This window comes from Haliotis cracherodii, unplaced genomic scaffold, assembly GCF_022045235.1.
Source record: "Haliotis cracherodii isolate W230 unplaced genomic scaffold, xgHalCrac1.p SCAF_31, whole genome shotgun sequence".
NCBI classification, from domain to species: Eukaryota; Metazoa; Mollusca; class Gastropoda; order Lepetellida; family Haliotidae; genus Haliotis; species Haliotis cracherodii.
In genome coordinates, this window is record NW_027266288.1 from 2,255,271 (window position 1) to 2,278,634 (window position 23,364).

The 23,364-nt window shown below is 39.6% G+C and overlaps 1 protein-coding gene across 1 annotated transcript; it reads right to left on the reverse strand.

The window, feature by feature from the left end:
- Positions 1–260: 260 nt before the first annotated feature.
- LOC139477150 (cell adhesion molecule 1-like) lies at positions 261–10,317 on the reverse strand. The gene is made up of 12 exons (XM_071259700.1): positions 10,275–10,317; positions 9,771–10,124; positions 8,866–9,165; positions 6,056–6,322; positions 5,491–5,613; positions 3,610–3,631; positions 3,287–3,342; positions 3,005–3,026; positions 2,767–2,822; positions 986–1,105; positions 791–806; positions 261–462 (listed from the first exon to the last, which is right to left on the reverse strand). Exons 1-12 carry the CDS (start codon positions 10,315–10,317, stop codon positions 261–263), a joined length of 1,581 nt encoding a protein of 526 aa, XP_071115801.1.
- Positions 10,318–23,364: the final 13,047 nt, after the last annotated feature.

Genomic DNA, 23,364 nt, shown 5'->3' on the forward strand with positions numbered 1-23,364 from the left:
TATATCACACGACACAATCAACCATATTCTATAACTGTTAATATCAAACGCCAGGATCTCGCAAGTTTCCCTGCATCGCAGATAGGGGTGTCTATGGCTGCACATGGTACTGTGGCCCTCTGTAGATGAAGCTGAAGAGTGGAGAGACGTGTAGATGTGGAACTGTTCCTTCATACGAGGCTGCACCTGGTACTGTGGTCCTCTGTAGCAGAAGCTGAAGAGTGGAGAGACGTGTACATGTAGAACTGTTCCCTCTACCCTCACATAAGGCTATCCCTGGTACGTTGGTCCTGTGTAGAGGAAGCTGAAGAGTTGAGACACGTGTAGATGTGAAACTGTTCCCTCAGTAGTCGCTCATAATCATGCAGGGATAAGGCATCCTCGTCATTGATGGAAGCGTACGGTGCATCACTGATGTCACAGGATAGTCTCTCCCCCACCACAGTGAGATATTCACCACATCTATAAATACAACATAACACTCTCATAAACTACAGATGACTTTGACTTCCACAGACGTTGAATGATACATGTGTTTAATTGAGGTTGGCAATGCAAATATGCAATATATTTATATGGTAATATTTGCCCATCTTTCGCAATATAAAATACCAAATACAGGCATTGTTTATTTAGCTATCAGAAATCGTATGTAAATGATGTTTCACACAATAGTGAGCACCTGAACAAGTTGTTCAGTTGGGGCTTGTCCTAATTGCAGTTAATCCATAGTTGAGACCTAAGATGAAAACTATGTTAATTTACCCGAAACATAATAAAATGCATTTACCTTAAGCTGTGTCCCTCTGGAAGTAAAAAATGGTTGAACTTGTCAAATCATCTAACGAATAAGACTTTGTGCAATGAATTTTCTTTTACAAAATACGAACAGGGCTGACGAACCCAAGACTTCAGCGTTTCCAGATACCTGAAAACGGTGAACTTATGGTTGATTGCATTTTAAGAGAGTAATTTGTTTACTCACCTTTCACGTCTTTGCAGCCAAGAATAGCAACTGCTGCAACAACAACAACTGTCACAGCCGTGAGTATAACAGAGTAGACGGCTACTATAGGGACGATGTCGTCTACGTTCACATCATCTTCTGCAGTAGGACAAAAGTTACTCACATGTATACTCAACATGAGAACGCCAACCATGCATTACAAATATTGCAACCATTGGGCATTCACCACCTAATATTTTATGTTCATTTTAATATACATTTTAATTATCGGATATCAGAAATGTCCATGGAACAAACTATCTCTTGGGGTAACCTGGAACAATTAGCAAACTACGAACCCTATTTTTAAGCTGAGGAAACCCTGACTATATCACATAAAAGTGCAAAAAGAGAAGCAAGCAATGAGCAATGGATGAGGAATCGAATATTCCTCATCACTCCAGCTTGGAAACGGTGTAAGAGTCTACATTGAAACGTCGCTAAATGAAATAAACCAGAATTTGTCATCCATAAAGTTGTATGTGTTGTTTTTCATTAACAAACTTCTCGAATGCCTATGACCGTTACTGCTAGGCAGGCCCATGGATTGGTTTCTCAAACATGGCGTATTACATAACCCTTGTATGTTTCATGATGGCTCTTTAGTATGTTTAAGAAGTGTTGTTAAAAATATATTATGGCTTTTAATAGTAAAAATACATACAACTAAAGGATGTCTGCTGTTGTATTAAGTGTAAGTTTCCTATTCTATGACAAGTATTATGAAATCTTTGTTATGTTACATAATTATCCACATGAAAAAAGGGGTTGCTGTACATTTTAATGCACGAAACACACTTGTTAACTATAAAGGGAAAACATTCATTTTCGCATAAAAGTGTAATTTATAGTATATACCGTTTCAATATGTGGATCTTTCACAAAACAACAATAAAATCTACATGTTAGTCTGTTAACTCTTTGACAAATAGACAATAACGAGCAAATTTACGTGTTTCCCTCAACATCTGTTGTGCAGTGACATTCTATGGATGACGTCAAGGAGTGCTACGACGTTACGCAACGAGGTCATAATAAAGGGAAATCTTGTAAAAAGAATATTGCAGCACTACTCCTACTTGACGTTTCCGTAAGGTCTTAAAATGGGAATGAATTTGTATCTTAGTCTAAGCTTCCCGGTTTCAGGAGGGAAATAGATTGACTTAGATGGATTGAAGTCGTTAGAAGAGTACCATACACATTCGTTCGAGTTGCGCGGTCATTACACAATCATACCAGTAGATAGCGTGAAAACACTAACCTTCTATCTCCTGGTAGCTATCTTCATTTTCCTCATCCCGGATATATGAGACCACCCTGATGGAAATGAATAATAATATTAAACATGATCTCGGACCGGATATGCTGTGATACACTATCAATTTATATTGTGCTCCAAACTGTATATAGTTTCACTCTCATAGCCATGCAAAGTCATATCACTGCGAAGGGTGTAACTATTTATTCACTTCACTAGAGGATCGATGGCAGATACTCACCGATTATTAATGTATCCTCTCTCTGAAAGTAACAGTGTTCTGCAGTTAATTAGGTATATGAACAACATATGACTCCTACTTGACGTTTCCGTAAGGTCTTAAAATGGGAATGAATTTGTATCTTAGTCTAAGCTTCCCGGTTTCAGGAGGGAAATAGATTGACTTAGATGGATTGAAGTCGTTAGAAGAGTACCATACACATACGTTCGAGTTGCGCGGTCATTACACAATCATACCAGTAGATAGCGTGAAAACACTAACCTTCTATCTCCTGGTAGCTATCTTCATTTTCCTCATCCCGGATATATGAGACCACCCTGATGGAAATGAATAATAATATTAAACATGATCTCGGACCGGATATGCTGTGATACACTATCAATTTATATTGTGCTCCAAACTGTATATAGTTTCACTCTCATAGCCATGCAAAGTCATATCACTGCGAAGGGTGTAACTATTTATTCACTTCACTAGAGGATCGATGGCAGATACTCACCGATTATTAATGTATCCTCTCTCTGAAAGTAACAGTGTTCTGCAGTTAATTAGGTATATGAACAACATATGACTCTTTATCATTGCATAGCTTCAAACTAATTGTAAATAGTTTCAACAATGATATGTGACGCCAGCGTTATCCAAATCAGGATAAGCAAGCACTATTTATCAACAGTGGTGCATGTGATGCTTCGTGATGACCTCTTATAAAGTTTAAGAATCATCATCCAAATTAATTGAAATTGCTTTTCAAATACTAATTTAGACTTACGCCACCAACTTTCAATTTCCTGGTAGCTCCCGTCTGTTTCAGCGTCCCGGGTATATGTGACCACGCTGAGGGAAAGGAATGTTGAAAGTGATTGTTATAGAAGGAACTAGCAAGCAGATAATTTGTGTTGTTGTTGATGTTGGTTTGTTGTTTTACGCCGCACTCAGCAATATTCCAGCTAAATGACGGCCGAGATAATTTGTGACACAATCAATTTAGATTATGTTCCAAATTGCATAGATACAGTTTTGTTCCTTTAGCCATGCAAGTTGAAATTGCAATGTTTACGTGAACTATTTCCCCACCTCACTTGATAGATAGCAGATACTCACTGGTTATGAATGTGTCCTCTCTCTGAAAGTTAGAGTTATGTGTAGATAATTATGTATACGGGTTTCAAGATAAATAACGGATCAACTAATTACTCGTATTATTACATACCTTTGAAATAATAATAAATAATTTGAACTTTGCACAACATGTGCCTGTTTATCTAAATTTACGAAAAAAACGCGCCAAAGATGTTCTACTTGTTATGAAGCCAGTGTAAACACCTACAGAAGCCCGGCATTGTAGTTTCAAATAATCTTTTCTATCACAACTACACAAAATGGTTAGCCGATGTGATTGCCCTAAATTAAACATAACTCTTTCTCGACAACTCTTTCATGTTGACAATTATGTTAGAGAGATGAAATGCTGAGATGATATATTGGGTTTGATGAGATAATAATAATAATAATAATAATAATAATAATAATATAGACATTTAATTTACATGTTCAAACACTGTCTAGTTAATCGCTGGAATAAATTCAAATCATTTTACATCATAAATGACAAAATTCAAACTATCTCGGCTGCTCTTTCAGTTTGGCAGTAGAAAATGGAATGTATATATCCGATATTGATTCTTTTGTCGTACTGTTTATGATTTGTTAATGAATACCTTGACGGTTATGTTTAAAATTACTCGAAATTGGGTTGAAGGAAAGGAGAGCCAGGTGGACACTGTCAAGAAGATATAACCCTAGTTGCCTTTAATTCACCTCATCACCTCATCTAAGTTTACAAGTGAGCTTATGATATTGTGTTCCATTTTCAACATCTCTTCGCTGACACACTGTTTTTTATGAGAACGAAAGCTTATAATAATCACAGTAATAAGTATCTTCCTTAAACGCTGGTGTCAGATTCCCCTTCCTTGCACGTACTTGGTTTTGATCCTTTAACAGTGACTAATGCTGAATATCAAGGACAGGGAAACATGGCCTTCTTTTCGTTTATTCAAGATAAAATACAAGGAAGTAAACTATATAGTTGAAGAATAAATCCACTGATATCATATGTCAAGCCCCACACATTCCACCTATCACCAAACCCTCATTGACATGCTGGGTTTATAGAATGAGACTTAGGGTAACAACAACTATATAATGTCTTCCATGTTTCGCGTATTTCGTGTTCATCAATATCGTTTTCATTTAAGCTTTTACTTTAATACTGAGACTCGGACGAACGATTTTCGCATAACGTCACACAACCCTAACTATACACATCACATATCGTAAGTGCATTAAATCTTCATGAATAACTTTAAATCCAGAATGTATAGTGTACAGTTTGCAGTCAGAAAAGAAAATTGTTTCGTTGACATCAGTCGATCAGGTGAATACACGGCTCATTCGTAGTTAATCTAACTAAAGGTCAGTTTCTGATATCTTGATCAAGGAACCAGTGGTCAATACTATGAACAACGACATACGCTGCCTGGTTTATGTGCACACAACCACTTACTTCACATATCAAATTTAGGAGATAAACCTAGTGTGTGTTTAATATTAATATAGAGCTTTTGAAAGTAGAAACCGAAAGCAATAGCTCTTTACACTATCTAAGTATTTGTACATCATGTTTTCCGCCTGTAATATACTGCCACCCTTGCTGGGAATAATGTAGAAACCGCGACACGTTATTCAGCAACATTAATAAAGTAAGATCAATATTTAATATTGCCAAACAGGTGGGTTTCCGAAAGAAGTGCTTCTGAAATTTTCGTTCGTGGTAATGTGGTCATCTGCCAAATCATGGCCAAGAGTAGATGCGATACCGTCGGCGGACCAATCATAATGCAGGATTCTATAATATTATGATAAAAAGGTTCATGTGAGTCTCACGTTGTACTCATTCACACTCACACAACATAGTATTACCTTCACCTGTCTGTTTTCTACGAACAGCAAATATGACGACCACGGCGATGACGACGATCAGCACAGAACAAACAGCAGCCACGTAGACGATGGAAGCGACGCCAGCTTCAGTAACCTCACGTGCTGGAACATTAAATAAATAACAAAAGCATTGTTTAGGATTGTAATGTTTCCGATATATAACATATGGAATAAGCAGTCACTTTAATTTGTAAATGTGGTGAACTTCAGTAAAATTGTCGCACATCTTAGGAGAACAGTTTTGTTTGTCGAATTAGGTAGTAAATAAACAGGTAGTAAATCGATTTGTGTTTTTAATACTGATCTTTGTTGATTTGATTCTGAATGAACAGAAACGCTTTGCCATTTGAAAGAATCTCAAGAATGACATTGATGTGATGTCACATCATCAGAATAAAGTCAATATTACCTGTTTAAATGATTAATCATCTCTGTGGGTTTAGATAAAGTTGAAAGGAATGAAAATGAAATTGGTCATTACAGGAGTTATCCAAATAAATGTAACTGATTCTGTCTATCACCAGCAATGTTGTAGAAGTCTTACAGAAAACGTCCAGCGTCAGGCTCCGTGATGTATTCCAATGTGTATTGTTGACGTGACAGATGTACTGTCCAGACACAGATCTGTCTACAGCTGGTATATACAACACAGCCTCCCTCTGTCCCGTGATCACCCTCTGTCTGGATGTGTCCCACCAGGTCACAGTGCAGGCGGGGTGACAGTCAGCAGAACATCTCACTGTGAGAGGGTCACCTTCTTTTGCCTTTAGCCTGCCACTTGCACCGTTAAACTGTATCTGGTCAGGTCCACCTGGAATGTTTGATGTACTATGGTCATTAGTTCCCCACTGTATCACCAGCTAACAACGGAAAATGCTACTGCACGTGATAACGGTTCATACTGATCCCGAATACTGTGATGTACGCGTAGAGTTTGGTTTTGTAATATATGTGTGAATAGCGAGATAAACATGTGCAGTTTGTTTCTGTGACTTGTACGTGTGTGACTACTGGAATTACACATGTGACGGAGGGGCGAATATTGTACAAGGGGGGGGGGGGGGGGGGGGGGGGGGAGTGGAGGATGGGGGAAGGGGGGATGAGTGAGTGAGTGAGTGAGTGGGGGGTGGGTGAGTGAGTGAGTGAGTGAGTGAGTGAGTGAGTGAGTGAGTGAGTGAGTGAGTGAGTGAGTGAGTGAGTGAGTGAATTGGGTATAACAACGCTTCTAAAATGATTCCAGTTATATCACGGTGTGTCGGCTTTATGTGGTAGGTCTTAAACGTTTGCCACTTCAGCGAAACCCACGAGCATGGGTATCATGCTGACAAACCTAGATACATAATCGGGGCGAACCGGGATTCGAACCAACAATCAACTCTGCACAGCAAATCGCGGTGCCTTAGACTACAGGGCCCTGGAAGGAGGTATGAAAAGAAGAGGTACAGTGAAGGGTTGAAAAAGAGGAGACGCTGTAATTTTCACGACCAATTGAGGTCAGTGATTCTAGTTAAGGGAATACCCGATCATAAGATATTGAGGTTATACACACTTTGCATGATGACCTTGACCTTGACAGTCAACCCATCTTATTACAGAATAATCAGTTTTACATATGTGGTGTTGCTTAAGAGTATGTTGGTAAGTACGTATGTGATAGACAAAATTGGACCCAACATGTAACAAATGATTTCTTTGTAACGTGCAATGACAAGATCTTATTTCATGTTTAAGATGGGTGGAGAGGTAGCCTAGTGGTTTAAGCGTTCGCTCGTCACGTCGAAGACTCGGCACAAAGATTATATTTTTACCTAAATTAAAAATGCACTGATGCTCTGGGCATTTGAATATGTCAAACCTCCAAGCAGTGGATGTACAACTTTGTATGTGAACATGAATTGATATATTCAATTAATTTGGAGTAGAAAAAGTTTCATTGCTAACAGACGGACCGACCTGTGGACAACGGACGTCGGACGAAGCCCATTATACAATTTTACATTGACAATAAGGGATCGTTTAACTGGTGTTTAGCAACAGTGCATATAGCGTTCATATCTGATGGTACCTGCAAGGATTTCTTCCAGATAGAATGTATACAAGCATTTTCAGTTTTCTCAGAAAAGAATGTACAAAGCATGCATCATAGCGTGCTGGAAAATTGTTGCTTTTGAAACAGGAGTAAACGTGGCGATAAATAATAATAGCAGCGCACAAATGACAAGTCAAGATTAGGTAAGAGATATAAGTTTGCTTATGATCTAATACATGTTTATTTTGTTACGGAATTTGCATTTGCAGGGGGGGGGTTAATGTGTCATGGCTGTGGTTTACAATGAAGACAGGTTAGACGCACAAATCAGAATCACGCATGGACGCTGAGTTTAGGGCCATCAAACAATGATTGATATATAAGTAATCGTTTGAAAGTTGAAAGATTAATATGTCGTGGCCCAGTGACCAGTGATTGCCATCAAGCCAATCACAAGCGTTAAGGAAGAGCACGGTGTCATTAGCGTCAGGTATTTGCGTCATTGGCGTCACATGTTCAGTGACAAGATTTCTTTCAGATCTTATAGATAAGTCGTGTCTGGAGAGGTTTACATTGGAAAGTTTGCATACCTGAGATGGTAAATGAAAGGTGTTTAACTATTTCAAGCTCTAGTTTTATGGGGCCACTACATCGGTCTGTAGAAAGGACGATTTAGCATAGTAACTTAGCCATTGTGAATTGGAATACATTCTTTCTACCTAGATTTTCAACTCATGCAATATATATTCTAAGAACAACAGTGTACCATATTTTAAATTATGCTTCTTAAAAAAGTTCCATTAAAAAAACACAGTCTCCTTGAATTAATATATTGTTGTTGAGACTACATTTAAATTGCTAACAACCATAAATGGTGTATGAATAAGGAATATGTACCACGAGATATCAGGTTAAACTGATGTTTCACTATATGCTATTCAGCAATGTTCATTCAACATGTCACGGTATTTGGTATATGTTTATTTGGTAATGGTTCATATATGTTTTATTTTTACCTTTTGTTATTAGATTTGTGCCTTACCATACTCATAACTCATCTAAAAATGTATTTTCCACTCGTAAACATCCCTAGACCGCCTCTGTGGTCAAGTAGTAGAGCGTCCGCCCGGAGAGCGCAAGGGCCGGGCTTCGTTCCGACACGACACGCCGACATACTTTGATAATACTTCCGAACATAAACGTTATTATGAACAATGCACAATGCTTCTGAAAAAACAGTTCACACAAAACTGTCGCATAGAATCACAGTTACAAAGATAAGATACTTCGTTCTTATACCTTAAACAAGGTAAGTTCTTACTCACAGTGAACCTCCAGTGAATGTCCGTGACTCCAGTCAGACTCCAGCCCCTCCTCCAAAGCCTGGCAAGTGTAGATGTCTCCCTGGTTCTCTCTGCTGATGTTGGTTATTGTCAGGACATCTCCGCCTGTGTGAGACCCGTCACCAGATGCTAGCAGGGTCCTGTTCCTCCTCCAGGTGTAGGTCATGGTCAGTGGGCGGTGGTCCGGGGGCAGACTCCGGAAGGAGGAGGAGCATGTCAGGGTGACATTCTCACCTGATACAGCTGAGGGAGGTCCTGTGATGGTAGGTGTGGTCGGCTTCTCTGTTAAAATTTACCAGTCAACCAGGACCATAGAATTGTGTCGTTTTATATATCGAGTAAATGGAGTTCAAATTAACAATGTGATATCATGATGTCTTGACCATTATATTACTGTAATATTCGAACCTCGTTACATCTATATTTTATCACCAACAACCGTTGAGGGTATTACCCCAAATCATGTCAGTATTCCAACATTACACTTTAATCAAATTAAATTGTTTCACTTCATTTCTTCTTTATGTTATGTCATGGAATTTCCTTTGTAGCCAATGGCAGGAGCTTTTGAAATCTTAAAAGTACAAATGAAAGTGATAATTCCCATGGCACATTTCCCGTGACACAACTGTGAGGCACAAGTGATGAATGTGACGAGCATAAGCTGCCTTGCGAAATACTTGAACCCTCCTGACCAAAGGTGTATGAAACATTAAAAAGTAACATACCACTCCTATCCTTATACTTCTAACGGTTTTACTTTCTTCACAACTAAAGGGTCTGCTACCAATGATTACTTTCTGACATTGTTTATTTATTACCGCAATGCAGCTTAATGCACTTTCATTTCTTGTAATATCCTTCGGTTAATCACACGTAATACTTACGTGACACAACGATTATCTGCCTACATCCAGGTATTATCTGTTCATTGGTTCCTTGACAGTAGTAAGTACCAGCGTCCTGTACAGTAACATTGTAGATGGTAAACCTTAGCTGTCCCGTCTGTGATAGTGAGTCCTCCCCTGTGTATCTGATCCTGGTCGAGTAGCCGGTGTGACTGTTGTTGAGTACCACTACACGGTGTGACTTAGGTATAACCACTAACAGTCTTACAGCTTCTGAGCCATTCCTCCATACGTTATATGGGAAGCCGTCCTTATCTGGGTGCATGGTCATGTCAACATCGTAGCCAGCACGTGTGACGGTGTGTGGGTATTCAGTTGTCATGGAGGCAAGAGCTGCACACAAAACACATAAACGTCATAAACACGTATGTTGGTTAACATTAATAGAAATATCAAATAATGCGAACTATTAAGGCAAAAATAAGTTTTAATAAGCACAGGTGAATATAATACCAAATTATGTTTACGAAAACATATACATACCACACACAAATATTCCTCCGGCCACAACGTAAAACAGAACCATAACCGTCACTGTGGTGAGTTAATACTGATAGATCTGGTTTTTGACTTGTTTGTAAAGCCACACAATATTCAGTTTCGCTCCATATTATTTCCTTATAAAAGTTGGTCATTTCCCGTTGTACGTGATGTTGGGGAAATGTATTACCCGACATCGTACATATATTTGTGTAGACATGCCCCCTGTGGACCCGGGTAAGAATAAGTTACCCCATCACTCTATTGTTTGTTTGGAGAGGCTCAGTGAGTTGACTGATTGCTGTCACCGACAGCGCAGATCGTTGCTCGTGCTTTCAGTCACATGTATGCCTGGCCCAGACTGAATTATTTTCTAGCAGTCATGATGTAGCAGTGTTACAACCCATTTTGTAAAAAAGTTGCAAAGTGTAATAATTATTACAAAACGGGTTGAGAGTCTTATTACAAAGTGAAATGCACAAAGCAACCCGTTTTGTAATAAAGTTGCAAAGTGTAATAAACTTGGTGAATGATGCCGAAAGTGTTCAATTGGCACCCATAACTTGCTTATAAGATCAATTAGGAACACAAACGGTCTTTACGTTCAGATTGGTCGTCATCATATCTTCTTTGGATGTAAAGTTGACCTAACATTGGAATCGTTTCAAAGTGTAATAATTACTCACAGACAGCTTGCAATCACAGGGGGCTCAGTCGTATAAGGCGCCGCGATTCGCTGTGCAGAGTTGCGTCCCCTGGGCATGCCAGAAACCTAGGATAGTAGGTTCTAATCCCGATTATGTTTCTAGGTTTGTCAGCACCATACCCGTGCTCGTGGGTTTCACCGAAGGGGTAAACGTCTGAGACCACCATCGCCTCGACATATCTGTAGTACTGTTAAACCTAACTCCCTCACTCACTCGTTGTCAGATTGGTGCTTGGGAACTTAGTGTATGGAGCTTGTTTGACCGAACGTATAACAAATACAATGAAGCTATAAACTTGCTCACATTGACATTATCAATGGAACTCATAGCATGGAACTTCGCCCTTCGTCTTACGCCCTTTCGGTAGGTAGCAGAGTGTGATTATGTATAACATATTTAATATCAACGCAATATATGGTACAGGTCCCTGAAACGAGAAACATTTGAATGGCGTTAAACATTTTATATTCATAACAAAGCAAGGTAAGGCACCACCATGGCAGCTGTCTGTTGAGGGAGTGTTGAATGTCCAATTCTGTGTACCACATGTTCCTCATAATCACGATATTTTTTACATACGCACTTTATATGTCCAGTGGGGTTTTCTAACATGATTTGAAGGTTAAGTTAGAAAAAAGATAACTTATCATTAAAATTATTATTAATCCCCATAATGCAAAGCTACGGGTTTTTATGACAGTTTGCACTTCAGTTTAATGAATAAATAAAGTCAACAAAACTTCCTTAAATAAACCCAATCTAATGTTGTTGTTTTTATTAACATGTCTTGAGTGGATGAATACAGACTCGCAAGTGTCAGTGACGACGTGTTTGTAACGTGAACAATGAAAAATATACTCAACAACAACAGTTCCTGTGACACCAATATTTTAGTGTATTTTTCAAACAAGTAAAGTTTGGTTTTCAATATTGTAGAACATGTATGAAATCAAGTCACAAAAACGCAGCAGCTACAGAAAAGCATGAATTCGTTGACTTTATGCAAGCCCCATGCATTTCACTACCCAAGAATGGGTATAAAAACATGTGCGTTAACGAGGTTCCATATGCATTGTTTAGCCTCGTGCTGACAACAACCACTCAAAAAAAAAAAAAAATTACGCAATTATTCATCATGCCATGCCTGTCCGAAAATGGGTGTCTGCGAGCCATTGGTATACTTGAAGCAGGATGGAGTCAACGTGATGTTGCATGGCCATTTAACGTCCACAGAAACACCATTTGGTGTTTATGGCAACGTTGGCAACAGACGAATACAGTCAGAGACCATCCTCGGAGTGGCAGGCCATGCGTAACCAATAATCGACAAGACAACTGGATTCGAACAACACACCTACGAAATCGATTCCAGCCAGCAACAGTGACTGCAAGAAGCATCCCTGGACTTCGACGAATATCTTCACAAACTGTACGTCGTCGCCTCAGATGTGCAAGCATTGTAGCCAGAAGACCCGCAAGAACGTCCCATTTTGACAGGAAACCGCCGTCAAGCACGTCAAGCACGTCTACACTGGTGCAGAAAGCGTCTACGCTGGACGGCCATGCAGTGGGGACAAGTTCTATTCCCTGACGAGTCTCGTTTTCACCTCAGCCACAGCGATGGACAGATTCGAGTGTACCGACGTCGAGGTGAACGTTACGTCAATCATTGTGTCATGGAAGAAGATCGGTTCGGGGGCGGCGGCGTTATGGTATGGGGTCGGATTACCGCAAGACAGAGGACCCGTTTGATAGTGGTAGAGGGAAATCTCAAAGGACAGCACTACCGCGACGAGATCATAGGCCTATAACTTTCCATACGTCACTGTATACGGAATTGGGATATGTCCTGGGGAAATGTTTGTTTAAAGGAAATTTGCTTTGTTAATCATTTAATGTAATCAATACGAAACCAAATATATGCTATGAGGAAGTGTTAACATATGATATGCATAGGAAATTGCGACGAGTAAGTTCAAGATCAAGTCAGTTGGATGTATCAAGTCTCTTTGAACAGTATTTCACTTACATGGAGGCGTCTCAGCCTCATCTGGGTGGAAACCAAAGGCGTCGCAGGTCGTCAGTGTTTTGGTGACATAAAAGCGACAAAACCATCTCCATATTCATAAGAAATTGCTGTTAAATCAAAAACCAACTACAACATAAGCATATATCCTTGGTTATGAATCACTATGTAGTAAGTGAGTGGGTGAGTAAAAACTGACTTCACTCGTCCCATGTGGTGAACCGAGCCCTGTCAGTCAGGGTTATGACCGAATTCTTTAAGCATAAGACTATAGGGGCGCAAATTTTCATCAGTTGACAACACAGACATGAGTACACTGAGACCCTAATTTGGCACTACATTGTAAGTATTCCAGGTGTTCTGATTCATTATAGGGATACCATGTTACACGCTTCAATGTCTTGCGTTTTGTGACGCTACAGGGAAACGACAACTGGTACATGTTTTCCCAGATCGATATATGCAGTGTGTGTGAGATAGGGGCCGTGCTAAAAATATTTAAGTGAAAGCGTGTAGCCCATCGGATGCGTCGATCAAACATGTGTGGTATACACGTACGAGTTACCTCCCTTTAAACTTTTTAAACATCTTAAGCTGCCACAGCGGTGCACAAAATAAACTGAGTTGGATCTAGTGCTGCTTTAATGAGTTTCAGCTATATCATAGCGTATCTGCTTTGTGTGAGTAAATTTGAAATCATGACATTAGGATATATATATGCACGCAACTCTTTCAAGCAAATTGCGGCGCCTTATGCCACACGTAAGATGTTATCTCATTCCGTTCATCTTCCGAGTATTTCTGTCTCTTCATCTCTCGCCGTCCATTTCCTAAGAGCTTCCAGTCATCTCTTCTCCTTCAGCTTCCATTGTTTTAAGTAATGACACAAATGTAATACCGTACCAAAATTAATATTTCATTGTGAAAACAATATTAATTATATCATAAAAGACAAGGTTTTATGAAACAAATTCAACAATATTTATAAAACGGATATCTATTCATCTAAACTCTAAAAATAAAAATTAAAAAATAATAAACGTTCAAATGATCAGTCAATCATTCTGCAATTTGAACTACATAATGCCTGTCAGATATAGCAGCAAAATTTGCTATAATAAATAGCATAAAGGGGATCATTTGCTAAACAAGAGGATATTTTAAGTTTTTTTAAACACAACAGAAAAATACTTTGAATTGTAACACTCCCATGACAGTGGGACCAGGTAAGGAGTTGGAAACCGGGTTAGAGTTAAGCTCCCACACCCTCTGTTTATTGCTTGTCGGAAATGACTCAACTTATTGCCATCGTTCACGCTCCCTGCTACTAGTTTGTCTTGTCCAGAATTGATTCTTTACAGGTCGACGTGATATTGCTGGATTCCTGATATCTGCCACACTCTTAATGATATATTCTATAAACGTCTGTCACGGGTCTAACTGGTTGGGGTACAGGTAACCGTGTTTCGATTGCAATATTGTTTCCAGATTAGAAGAGCACTCTATGCTTGTCTAAAAAGCCACTTAGTGGATCAAGCAGTTATGCTCTGTGACTTGGTTGACTGCGTGTCACGGTAACCGTACCAGTCGTTGCTCACACAGGCCGCCATCATGTACATAGCTGGAGTATTCCTGTGTGCGGCGTTAAGCAAACGCACATGATTACATCCCGTTTTTGTCTTTCTCACCTCTCTGTCTCCACGATATCCAACAAGACTTAGTAGCATGCAATAAGCTTATGGTTGAACATCACTTGACACATGTCTTAAATGCGGTGCCTTTCAACACTGTGATGTATAATGTAGTCATCTCTACAACATGCTTGCTTGTGTGTGTTCCCTTAATTCGTAAGGGGCGGTCGGGTAGCCTAGTGGTTGAAGCGTTCGCTCGTCACGCTGAAGACCCGGTTTAGATTCCTGACATGGGTACAGTGTGTGAAGTCCATTTCTGGTGTTCCCCGCCGTGATATTGCTGGAATATTGCTAAAGGTGGCGTCAAACCATACTCATCTAATTCGTAAATCGATGAAACTGATATTAAACTAGAAAGTTAAACTTATTAAAATTTAGTTTTATTCATATCAATGTTTGACTAATACGGGGCATGTAATATCATTTGGAACTAATTTAGTTTTCCTGTTTTTTCTATGCACAAATTACTTCCAGGAATTCTTATCCTGAAGGTCGGTGGTTGATCCCTGGCCGCATCATGACCGATCAACTTAAAGATGCTACCTTGTTACCTTGGCTAACGCTCGATATGAATGCTATACATCAGGAGGCGGTCGTCCAGGAGTCAGTAGCATGTTTCACGCTGGTTGGTTGATGATGATTTGTTGTTTAACGTCGCACTCTGCAATATTCCAGCTATATGACGGCGGTCTGTAAATAATGGAGTCTCGACCAGACAATCCAGTGATTAATATCATGAACATCGATAACTGACCAAAGACTGAAGTGTTGCAGGACTCTTACCACTTTATTGAAATCCACGATCACAGTTATAAAGCTGACAAACCGGGACACATAATCAACTCATTTGTCCATTCGTCACCACTTATGATCAATTTATGTTATGGACGACAATACGAAAACCAATCTGAATGCGCGTAAAGATTGAGGTACTTTGATAAAAATAATGCAGTACTTAACTCAATTAATGGCATAATGTGATAATTTATAATTATAAATAGTCAATTTGATATTAGAATTAATAGTTCGGTGCTGCAAATTCAGACATAACCAACCCATAGATACATGTATCATTACACATGTGAAATTTCAACCAAATATGATAACCCTAAGTCGTTTAGGGGAAATCTTTAATGAACACCCCTCGTAGTATGTTCTGTATCATGGCATCTGTATCTGGAGTACGTAAAGATATGCTTTCTAAATGATTGAATACTTAACACTGATAGTCTTATCCTTCATATTATCTGTTATCAAACGTATCTATATTTCAGAGTTAAAGCACGAAATATGGAGGACAATGAAAGTCAGTTTCAGGAAGATCACAGCCGTTTGTCTATGCGACAAAACGTAATCAATGAACTCTAAAACATAGTTCACCTTCTTCACATGATCTGGTAATAGTCTTCCTCTGTGCGAGTGACCATCCGGCAAGACCAACTGGTATTTCTGGCTTACTGTGTCGCCTTCTTTTACTCGATATTCAATAACACAATGGTAACATTTCAGTAATGTAAGAAATCGTAAAGGGGTAACTGTATACTGGATTACTGTCCTATGCTAATTTGTTTAATTCATCACTGCAGGTCCACAACCAAATAATAAAATTGCACTATTGCAGAACAAATTAGCTTTTATTTTACTGGATGTAATTTCAGTTGTAATGCACAGGGTTTTATAGATTGATATTTCGATTATTTGTACAACACACATATTCTTCTTTATCATAATTTTGCTAACGTAAAACATCACAATCATAAATACATCAACTCCGACATGTTTTTTCTTAATAATAATTTGAAACTTTGTTGATATATAACATGTTCAACATTATTTTAAAAGAAAGATAGTATCATGTTTCTTTAAAACATAGGTGCTACTTCCCTCTAATATATTATCACAATTTATGTATGTTTGTTTGTTGTTCATTGCCGCACTAAGCAACATTTTAACTATATGACATCAGTCTGTAAATAATCGATTCTGGACCAGACAATCTAGTGATTGACATCGCGAGCATCAACACACGCAAGTCGAATGAGATGTCATGCATCAAACAATTCAGAGAGCCTCTTATGGCAAGCATGACGGCAAGCATGAGTTGCTGAAGAACAATTTTAACCCCGGATCGTCACAGGTCTATTTATATATGAAGGTTTTACTCAAACTAGGGACACCTCTTCAAAGCACCACTTTTTCTTCACCCATGGGCATATACGAAGTTATTTTAGCTCGTTGTTTTTATCTTTTGTATTATGAATATGACAAGTCATAAAATGAAAAAAGGGAAACAAGATGACCACGTGCTCGAAGATCCATACTACTTTCCGTTCATTTAATATCTAGGCATATATGTCTTCGCCTGTCATTTCTTGTATGTTTGTTTTCAGAGAGGCCTTGTGCTAAGTAATTATAACTTGTTTCATGTATTTGAATAGAGGAAAAAACCCTTTTCATTTGATATATTTAAAGCAATATTTGTATTTCAATTTAGAATTCATACAAATATCGTGACCTCAACGTTTTAAGTTATCAATATATGCCCTAGTCAGAACAGGCATGTCTTCATGTACATTTTGAGCTATAGCAACTACGCTATGTATATTCCTGGGTGTGTTTGGTAAAGCTTCCCGGTACACATCTAAGTCTACTTTGGTAGATATTCCTGTTAACCTTACCATTGTCCTGTTGAATGTGTCATTTCGTTTAACACGCAATTGGTACATAACAGTTCAGGATGATAGAAATATTATACCCTACAATATCCTGAACTAGAAATAATTGAAGTCTGAATTTCAGTGTGGTGGTTTTAAACAGGGATGTGGAAACTGATGGAAGTTATGAGGAAATAGATGGTGAGTTGTTTTGTAGTAAGAAGGACAAGGTAGTCATGCTCTGCAGAAAGTGAATATTGTCACTACCTATCAATAACAAACAAACGTTTTCCTCATACAGTGGCCATTGGAGCCTTTACCTTTTAACTTGAAAACAGCGACCCCGATGACTCGTCTGATACCACCTCCCAACTCACAAACTAGTTACTCTCACAATTGAAACAGATATCTTAACATATGTACATTGCCGTTACTAGAATCGTCATCAACAGAAGTATTTTTGTTTCCAGTACCAATTCCCAACGTCGACGACATCGTCCCCGTTGTTGCTGTCTACTCCATCATCCTGACGGCTGTATCAGTTGTACTTGCAGCAGCAGCCCTTCTTGTGTACAAGGATGCACGACGTATGTACTGGGAATTCCTTTTAACTTAGTACTTTAAACATCTGACTTAGATAACCTCACTGTGTTATACATGATGTTCCTTAAACAGAGGCAAATGAATGACTACGGAAAACATTGTAGCAATGGACTTGTTGGAACAAAACGTTGACAGTTTTGATTTAGCGTCACCTTTAGCCTGAACAAATAGTTTAGAAAATATTCATCAGTACCAGGTGCATCCTAATGTGAGGGAACTGTTCTACATCTACACTCTCACCATCCTTCAGTAGACTCTACAGAGGACCACAGTACTAGGTGCGGCCATATGGGAGGGAACGGTTCCACATCTACACGTCTCTCCATCCTTCAGCTTCCTCTACAGAGGACAACAGTACTAGGTGCAGCCTCATGTGACGGAACAGTTCCACATCTACAGGTCTCTCAACCCTTCAGCTTCCTCTACAGAGGACCACAGTACCAGGTGTGGCCATATGTGAGGGAACGGTTCTACATCTACACGTCTCTCCATCCTTCAGCTTCCTCTACAGAAGACAACCATACTAGGTGCAGCCTTATGTGAGGGAACAGTTCAACATCTACATGTCTCTCAACCCTTCAGCTTCCTCTACAGAGGACCACAGTACCAGGTACAGCCTCATGTGAGGGAACTACTCAACACCTACAGGTCTCTGAAACCCTTCAGCTTCCTCTACAGAGGACCACTGTACCAGGTACAGCCTTATGTGAGGGAAGAGTTCCACATCTACAGGTCTCTGAAACCCTTCAGCTTCCTCTACAGAGGACAACAGTACCAGGTACAGCCTTATGTAAGGGAAGTGTTCCACATCTACAGGTCTCTGAAACCCTTCAGCTTCCTCTACAGAGGACAACAGTACCAGGTACAGCCTTATGTAAGGGAAGTGTTCCACATCTACAGGTCTCTCCACCCTTCAGCTTCCTCTACAAAGGACCACAGTGCCAGGTGCAGCCATATGTGAGGGAACAGTTCAACACCTACAGGTCTCTCCATCTTTATCCTGCCGAGATACCTACCCATTATATGATAAATGAATAGAAATTGCTTTGAAACTGGTGGCTATTCTCTCTACTTCAGAATACTTTTCGCTTCATAGTACATCTTCAAATGAACATTAAACTGAATTCAGTTTTGAGATCCAGTTAAAACTCAAAGGAAGAACACATTGTTGTAAATTGAGCCATGAAATGAATGTAAACAAACGCACGTGTGTGGATTTAAATCTCTCACCATGCATGACTCTATATCTCTTTACAACCACAACTCACACAACACAATTCTGTTATCCATGTGCATTAATTCTAATATCAAATTGACTATTTATAATCATAAATTATTACATTATGCCATTAATTGAGTTAAGTACTCTGGATTATTTTTTTATCAAAGTACCTCAATCTTTACGCGCATTCAGATTGGTTTTCGTATTGTCGTCCATAGCATAAATTGATCGTAAGGGGTTACGGAAAGGGGCGAGTGGTGACGAATGGACAAATGAGTTGAAAATGTGGCGTCACTTTGGCATGCAGGAATCAAAGCCGCACGGATTATGTGTCCAGGTTTCTCAGCTTTATACCTTATATCGTGGATTTCAATAAAGTGGTAAGAGTCCTGCATCACTTTAGTCTTTGGTCAGTTATCGATGTTCATGATATTAATCACTGGATTGTCTGGTCGAGACTCCATTATTTACAGACCGCCGTCATATAGTTGGAATATTGCTGAGTGCGACGTTAAACAACAAATCAACATCAACAAACCAGCGTGAAACATGCTACTGACTCCTGGACGACCGCCTCTTGATGTATAGCATTCATATCGAGTGTCAGCCAAGGTAACAAGGTAGCATCTTTAACGTGATCTGTCATGATGCGGCCAGGGATCAACCACCGACCTTCAGGATAAGCATTCCTGGAAGTAATTTGTGCATAGAAAAAACAGGAATACTAAATTAGTTCCAAATGATATTACAATACACGTATTAGTCAAACATTGATATGAATAAAACTAAATTTTAATAAGTTTAACTTTCTAGTTTAATATCAGTTTCATCGATTTACGAATTAGGTGAGTGAGTGAGTATGGTTTGACGCCACTTTAAGCAATATTCCAGCATTATCCCGGCGGGGGACACCAGTAATAGGCTTCAAACATTGTACCCATGTCGGTAATCGAACCCGGGTCTTTGGCGTGACGAGCGAACGCTTTAACCACTAGGCTACCCGACCGCCCCTTACGAATTAAGGGAACACACACGAGCACACATGTTGTAGAGATGACTAAATTATACTCCACAGTGTTGAAGGGGTCACATTTAAGACCTGTGTCAAGTGATGTTCAACCATAAGCTTATTGAATGCTACTTGTTGGTTATCGTGGAGACAGAGGTCAGCCAACCAAAACGGGAGGTAATCAATATTCCAGCTACGTACATGATGGCGGCTTGTATGTGCTCGGGTGTATGAGCAACGACTGGTACGGGTACCGTGACACGAAGTCAACCAAGTCACAGAGCATAACTGCTTGTTCCATTTAGTGGCTTCTTAGGACAAGCATAGGATGCTCTTCTATTCTTGAAACAATATTTTTATCGAAATACGGTTACCTGTACCCCAACCAGTTAGACCCGTGACAGACGTTTATAGAATAAAGAATACATAATATTAAGAGTGTGTGTGGCAGATATTATGAATCCAGCAATATCACGTCGACCTGTGAAGAATCAATTCTGGACAAGACAAACTAGTAGCAGGTAGCGTGAACAATACTCCACGTCCTCGGTGCACGACGGCAATCAGTTAAGTCATTTATGACAAGCAATAAACCGAGGATCTGGTAGCTTAACTCTAACCCGGTTTAGAACTCCTTACCTGGTCCCGCTGTCATGGGAGTGTTCAAATTCAGTCTTCTTATTGTGTTTAAAGCACACTTAAACATATCCTCGTGTTTAGAAAATAATCCCCTTTACAATGTTGCTGCTGTTTCTGACAGCTATTATGCAGTTCCAATTGCAACATGTACTGACTGACCGATTATTTGAACTGATATCAAAAAGTCAAAATTTGGATGAATAAATCCGTTTCATATTAACAGTTTAATTTGTTTAAGAAAACCTTGTATATTATGATAAAATCAATATAGTTTTCACAATGAAATAATGAAACTTGGTACGGTATTACATTTGTGTCATTACTTAAAACGATGGAAGCTGAAGGAAAAGAGATGACAGGAAGATCTTAGGAAATGGACGGCGAGAGATGATGAGAAAGAAATACTCAGAAGATGAAGAGAAGGTCTTGTAAAAGGCACCTCAACTTGCTTTGAAGAGTTGCGTCCCTTATGCATGCATAGATCCTGTAATCATGATGTATATGTTTACATTTACTCCAGTATAACGGAGACATGCCATGTTATGGCTGAAACTCATTAAAGCAGCTCTGACAGCGAGATAAACTTGTTTGAAAAGTTTAAAGGGAGGTAACTCGTACGTGTATACCACCCATGTTTTATCGATTCACCCGGTGGGCTACACTCTGTCTCTTACATGTCTTAGCACGGCCCCTCTCTCACACACCCACTTCATATATCAATCTGGGAATACATGTACCAGCTGTCGTAAGACATTAAAGCGTGTAACATGGTATCCCTATTATGATTCACCTGGAATACTTACAACTTAGCGCAAATTAGGGCCTCAGTGAACTGATGTCTTAGTTATCAACTGATGAAAGATGCGCACCGATAGTCTTGTGGTTAAAAATTCGATCATAACGCCGAAGGACAGGGCTCGATTCATGAAATGGGACAATGACTGAAGCCATTTTTTACTCACTCTGTGCAGTTGATTGTTGGTTCGAATCCAGGTTCGCCCCGATTATGTCTCTACCCGTGCTCGTAGGATTCACCGAAGTGGCATCACTTGGGGATTTCCTACCACAAAAAGCCGACACACCGTGATATAACTTGAAAAATGTTAAAAGCGTTGTTTTACCCAACTCACTCACTCACTCACTCTAATTAAATTTCCTTTAAAACAAACATTTCCACAGCACATCCCAATTCCGTATACAGTGACGTATGGACGGTTGTAGGCAGACGGGCTGACATGTGGGGCACCTATTCAAGTGGTAACATTGTGCTGCTGCTGATTGTAGCTTTTGTCACGACTGGCATATGTGATTGGTGATACCTCTTATAGTTTAGGGGTGGCCCAGTCGTCTAAGGCGCAGCGATTCGCTGTGTAGAATTGCGTCCCTTGGGCACGCCAGAAACCTATGATTGAGGGTTCGATTCCGGGTTCGCCCCGATTATGATTCTAGGTTTGTCAGCACCATACCCATGCTCGTGGGTTTCACCGAAAGGGCAAACGTCTGAGACCTGCATCACTTCGGGCTTTCCTCCCCCATTAAGCAGACACGCCGCGACATAACTGGAATACAGTTAAAAGCGGCGTTACACCCAACTCACTCACTCTAATATTTTGAATGATAGCATTAAGCAATAGCTCTTGTCACTTGAAGTGATGTCGTTTGCTGTGGTTACATCTGGTATATGTCACACTACTCTGATGGCATGGCTGATACGGAAATTGTCACGATTCATGTGCCATCCCACTGAACAAGGTCAGCGAATCTACTTCCTCAGCAAACTAGTAACGAATACGCCTGGGTTGTCTTAACAAGTTGTTACCTATGAATGTGGTGTGAATCCCGATGTTTCTATACGCCAGAAACCTATGATTGAGGGTTCGATCCACTGTTCAAAGCGTCGTCACACTGAACACGTTGTCGTTGTGAAGGACACGTGACTCTGCTTTGCTGTCATTGTATAACACTTCGTACAGTTTCTTGATTATCTGTATATACTATAGGGGAAAAAGTAATTGTGCGTCATTTACAGAGGTATTAATGTCATAGCAAAATAACGATATGATATTTGATCATTCAAATAGCGTTAGCGGCTGGTTCTGATCCTTTCGTAGGCGTTGCCCCATTTCATCCCAGACATGTTCTATTGGGGATAGGTCTGGAGAAACAGCCGGTTAGGGCAGATCAGCAATCACAAAAAATTGGTCTCAACCCAGGAATTGTCCAAGCTGTTACTGTGGCACTTTGGTATCGGTTCCGTAGATGTACCAACCGAATATGGTTGTCTTGTTGATGATGATGTTGAGTTTCGATGAACATTAAAATGAATGATCTTCAGGACTGAACAAGCGTTATTTATCAATGGTGAAACAAATGTTTAAGACACATGTGTTAGTATCAAACTAACACTCCCAACAAACACGCAAACATCCAAATTGTACACCGTCCATTAACATGCACGTGCAAATGATGATATACGACCTTTAACTCGGAGAGATGTCTTCACAAATATGTATTGAATGATGCATTATTTAATTTCAGAATA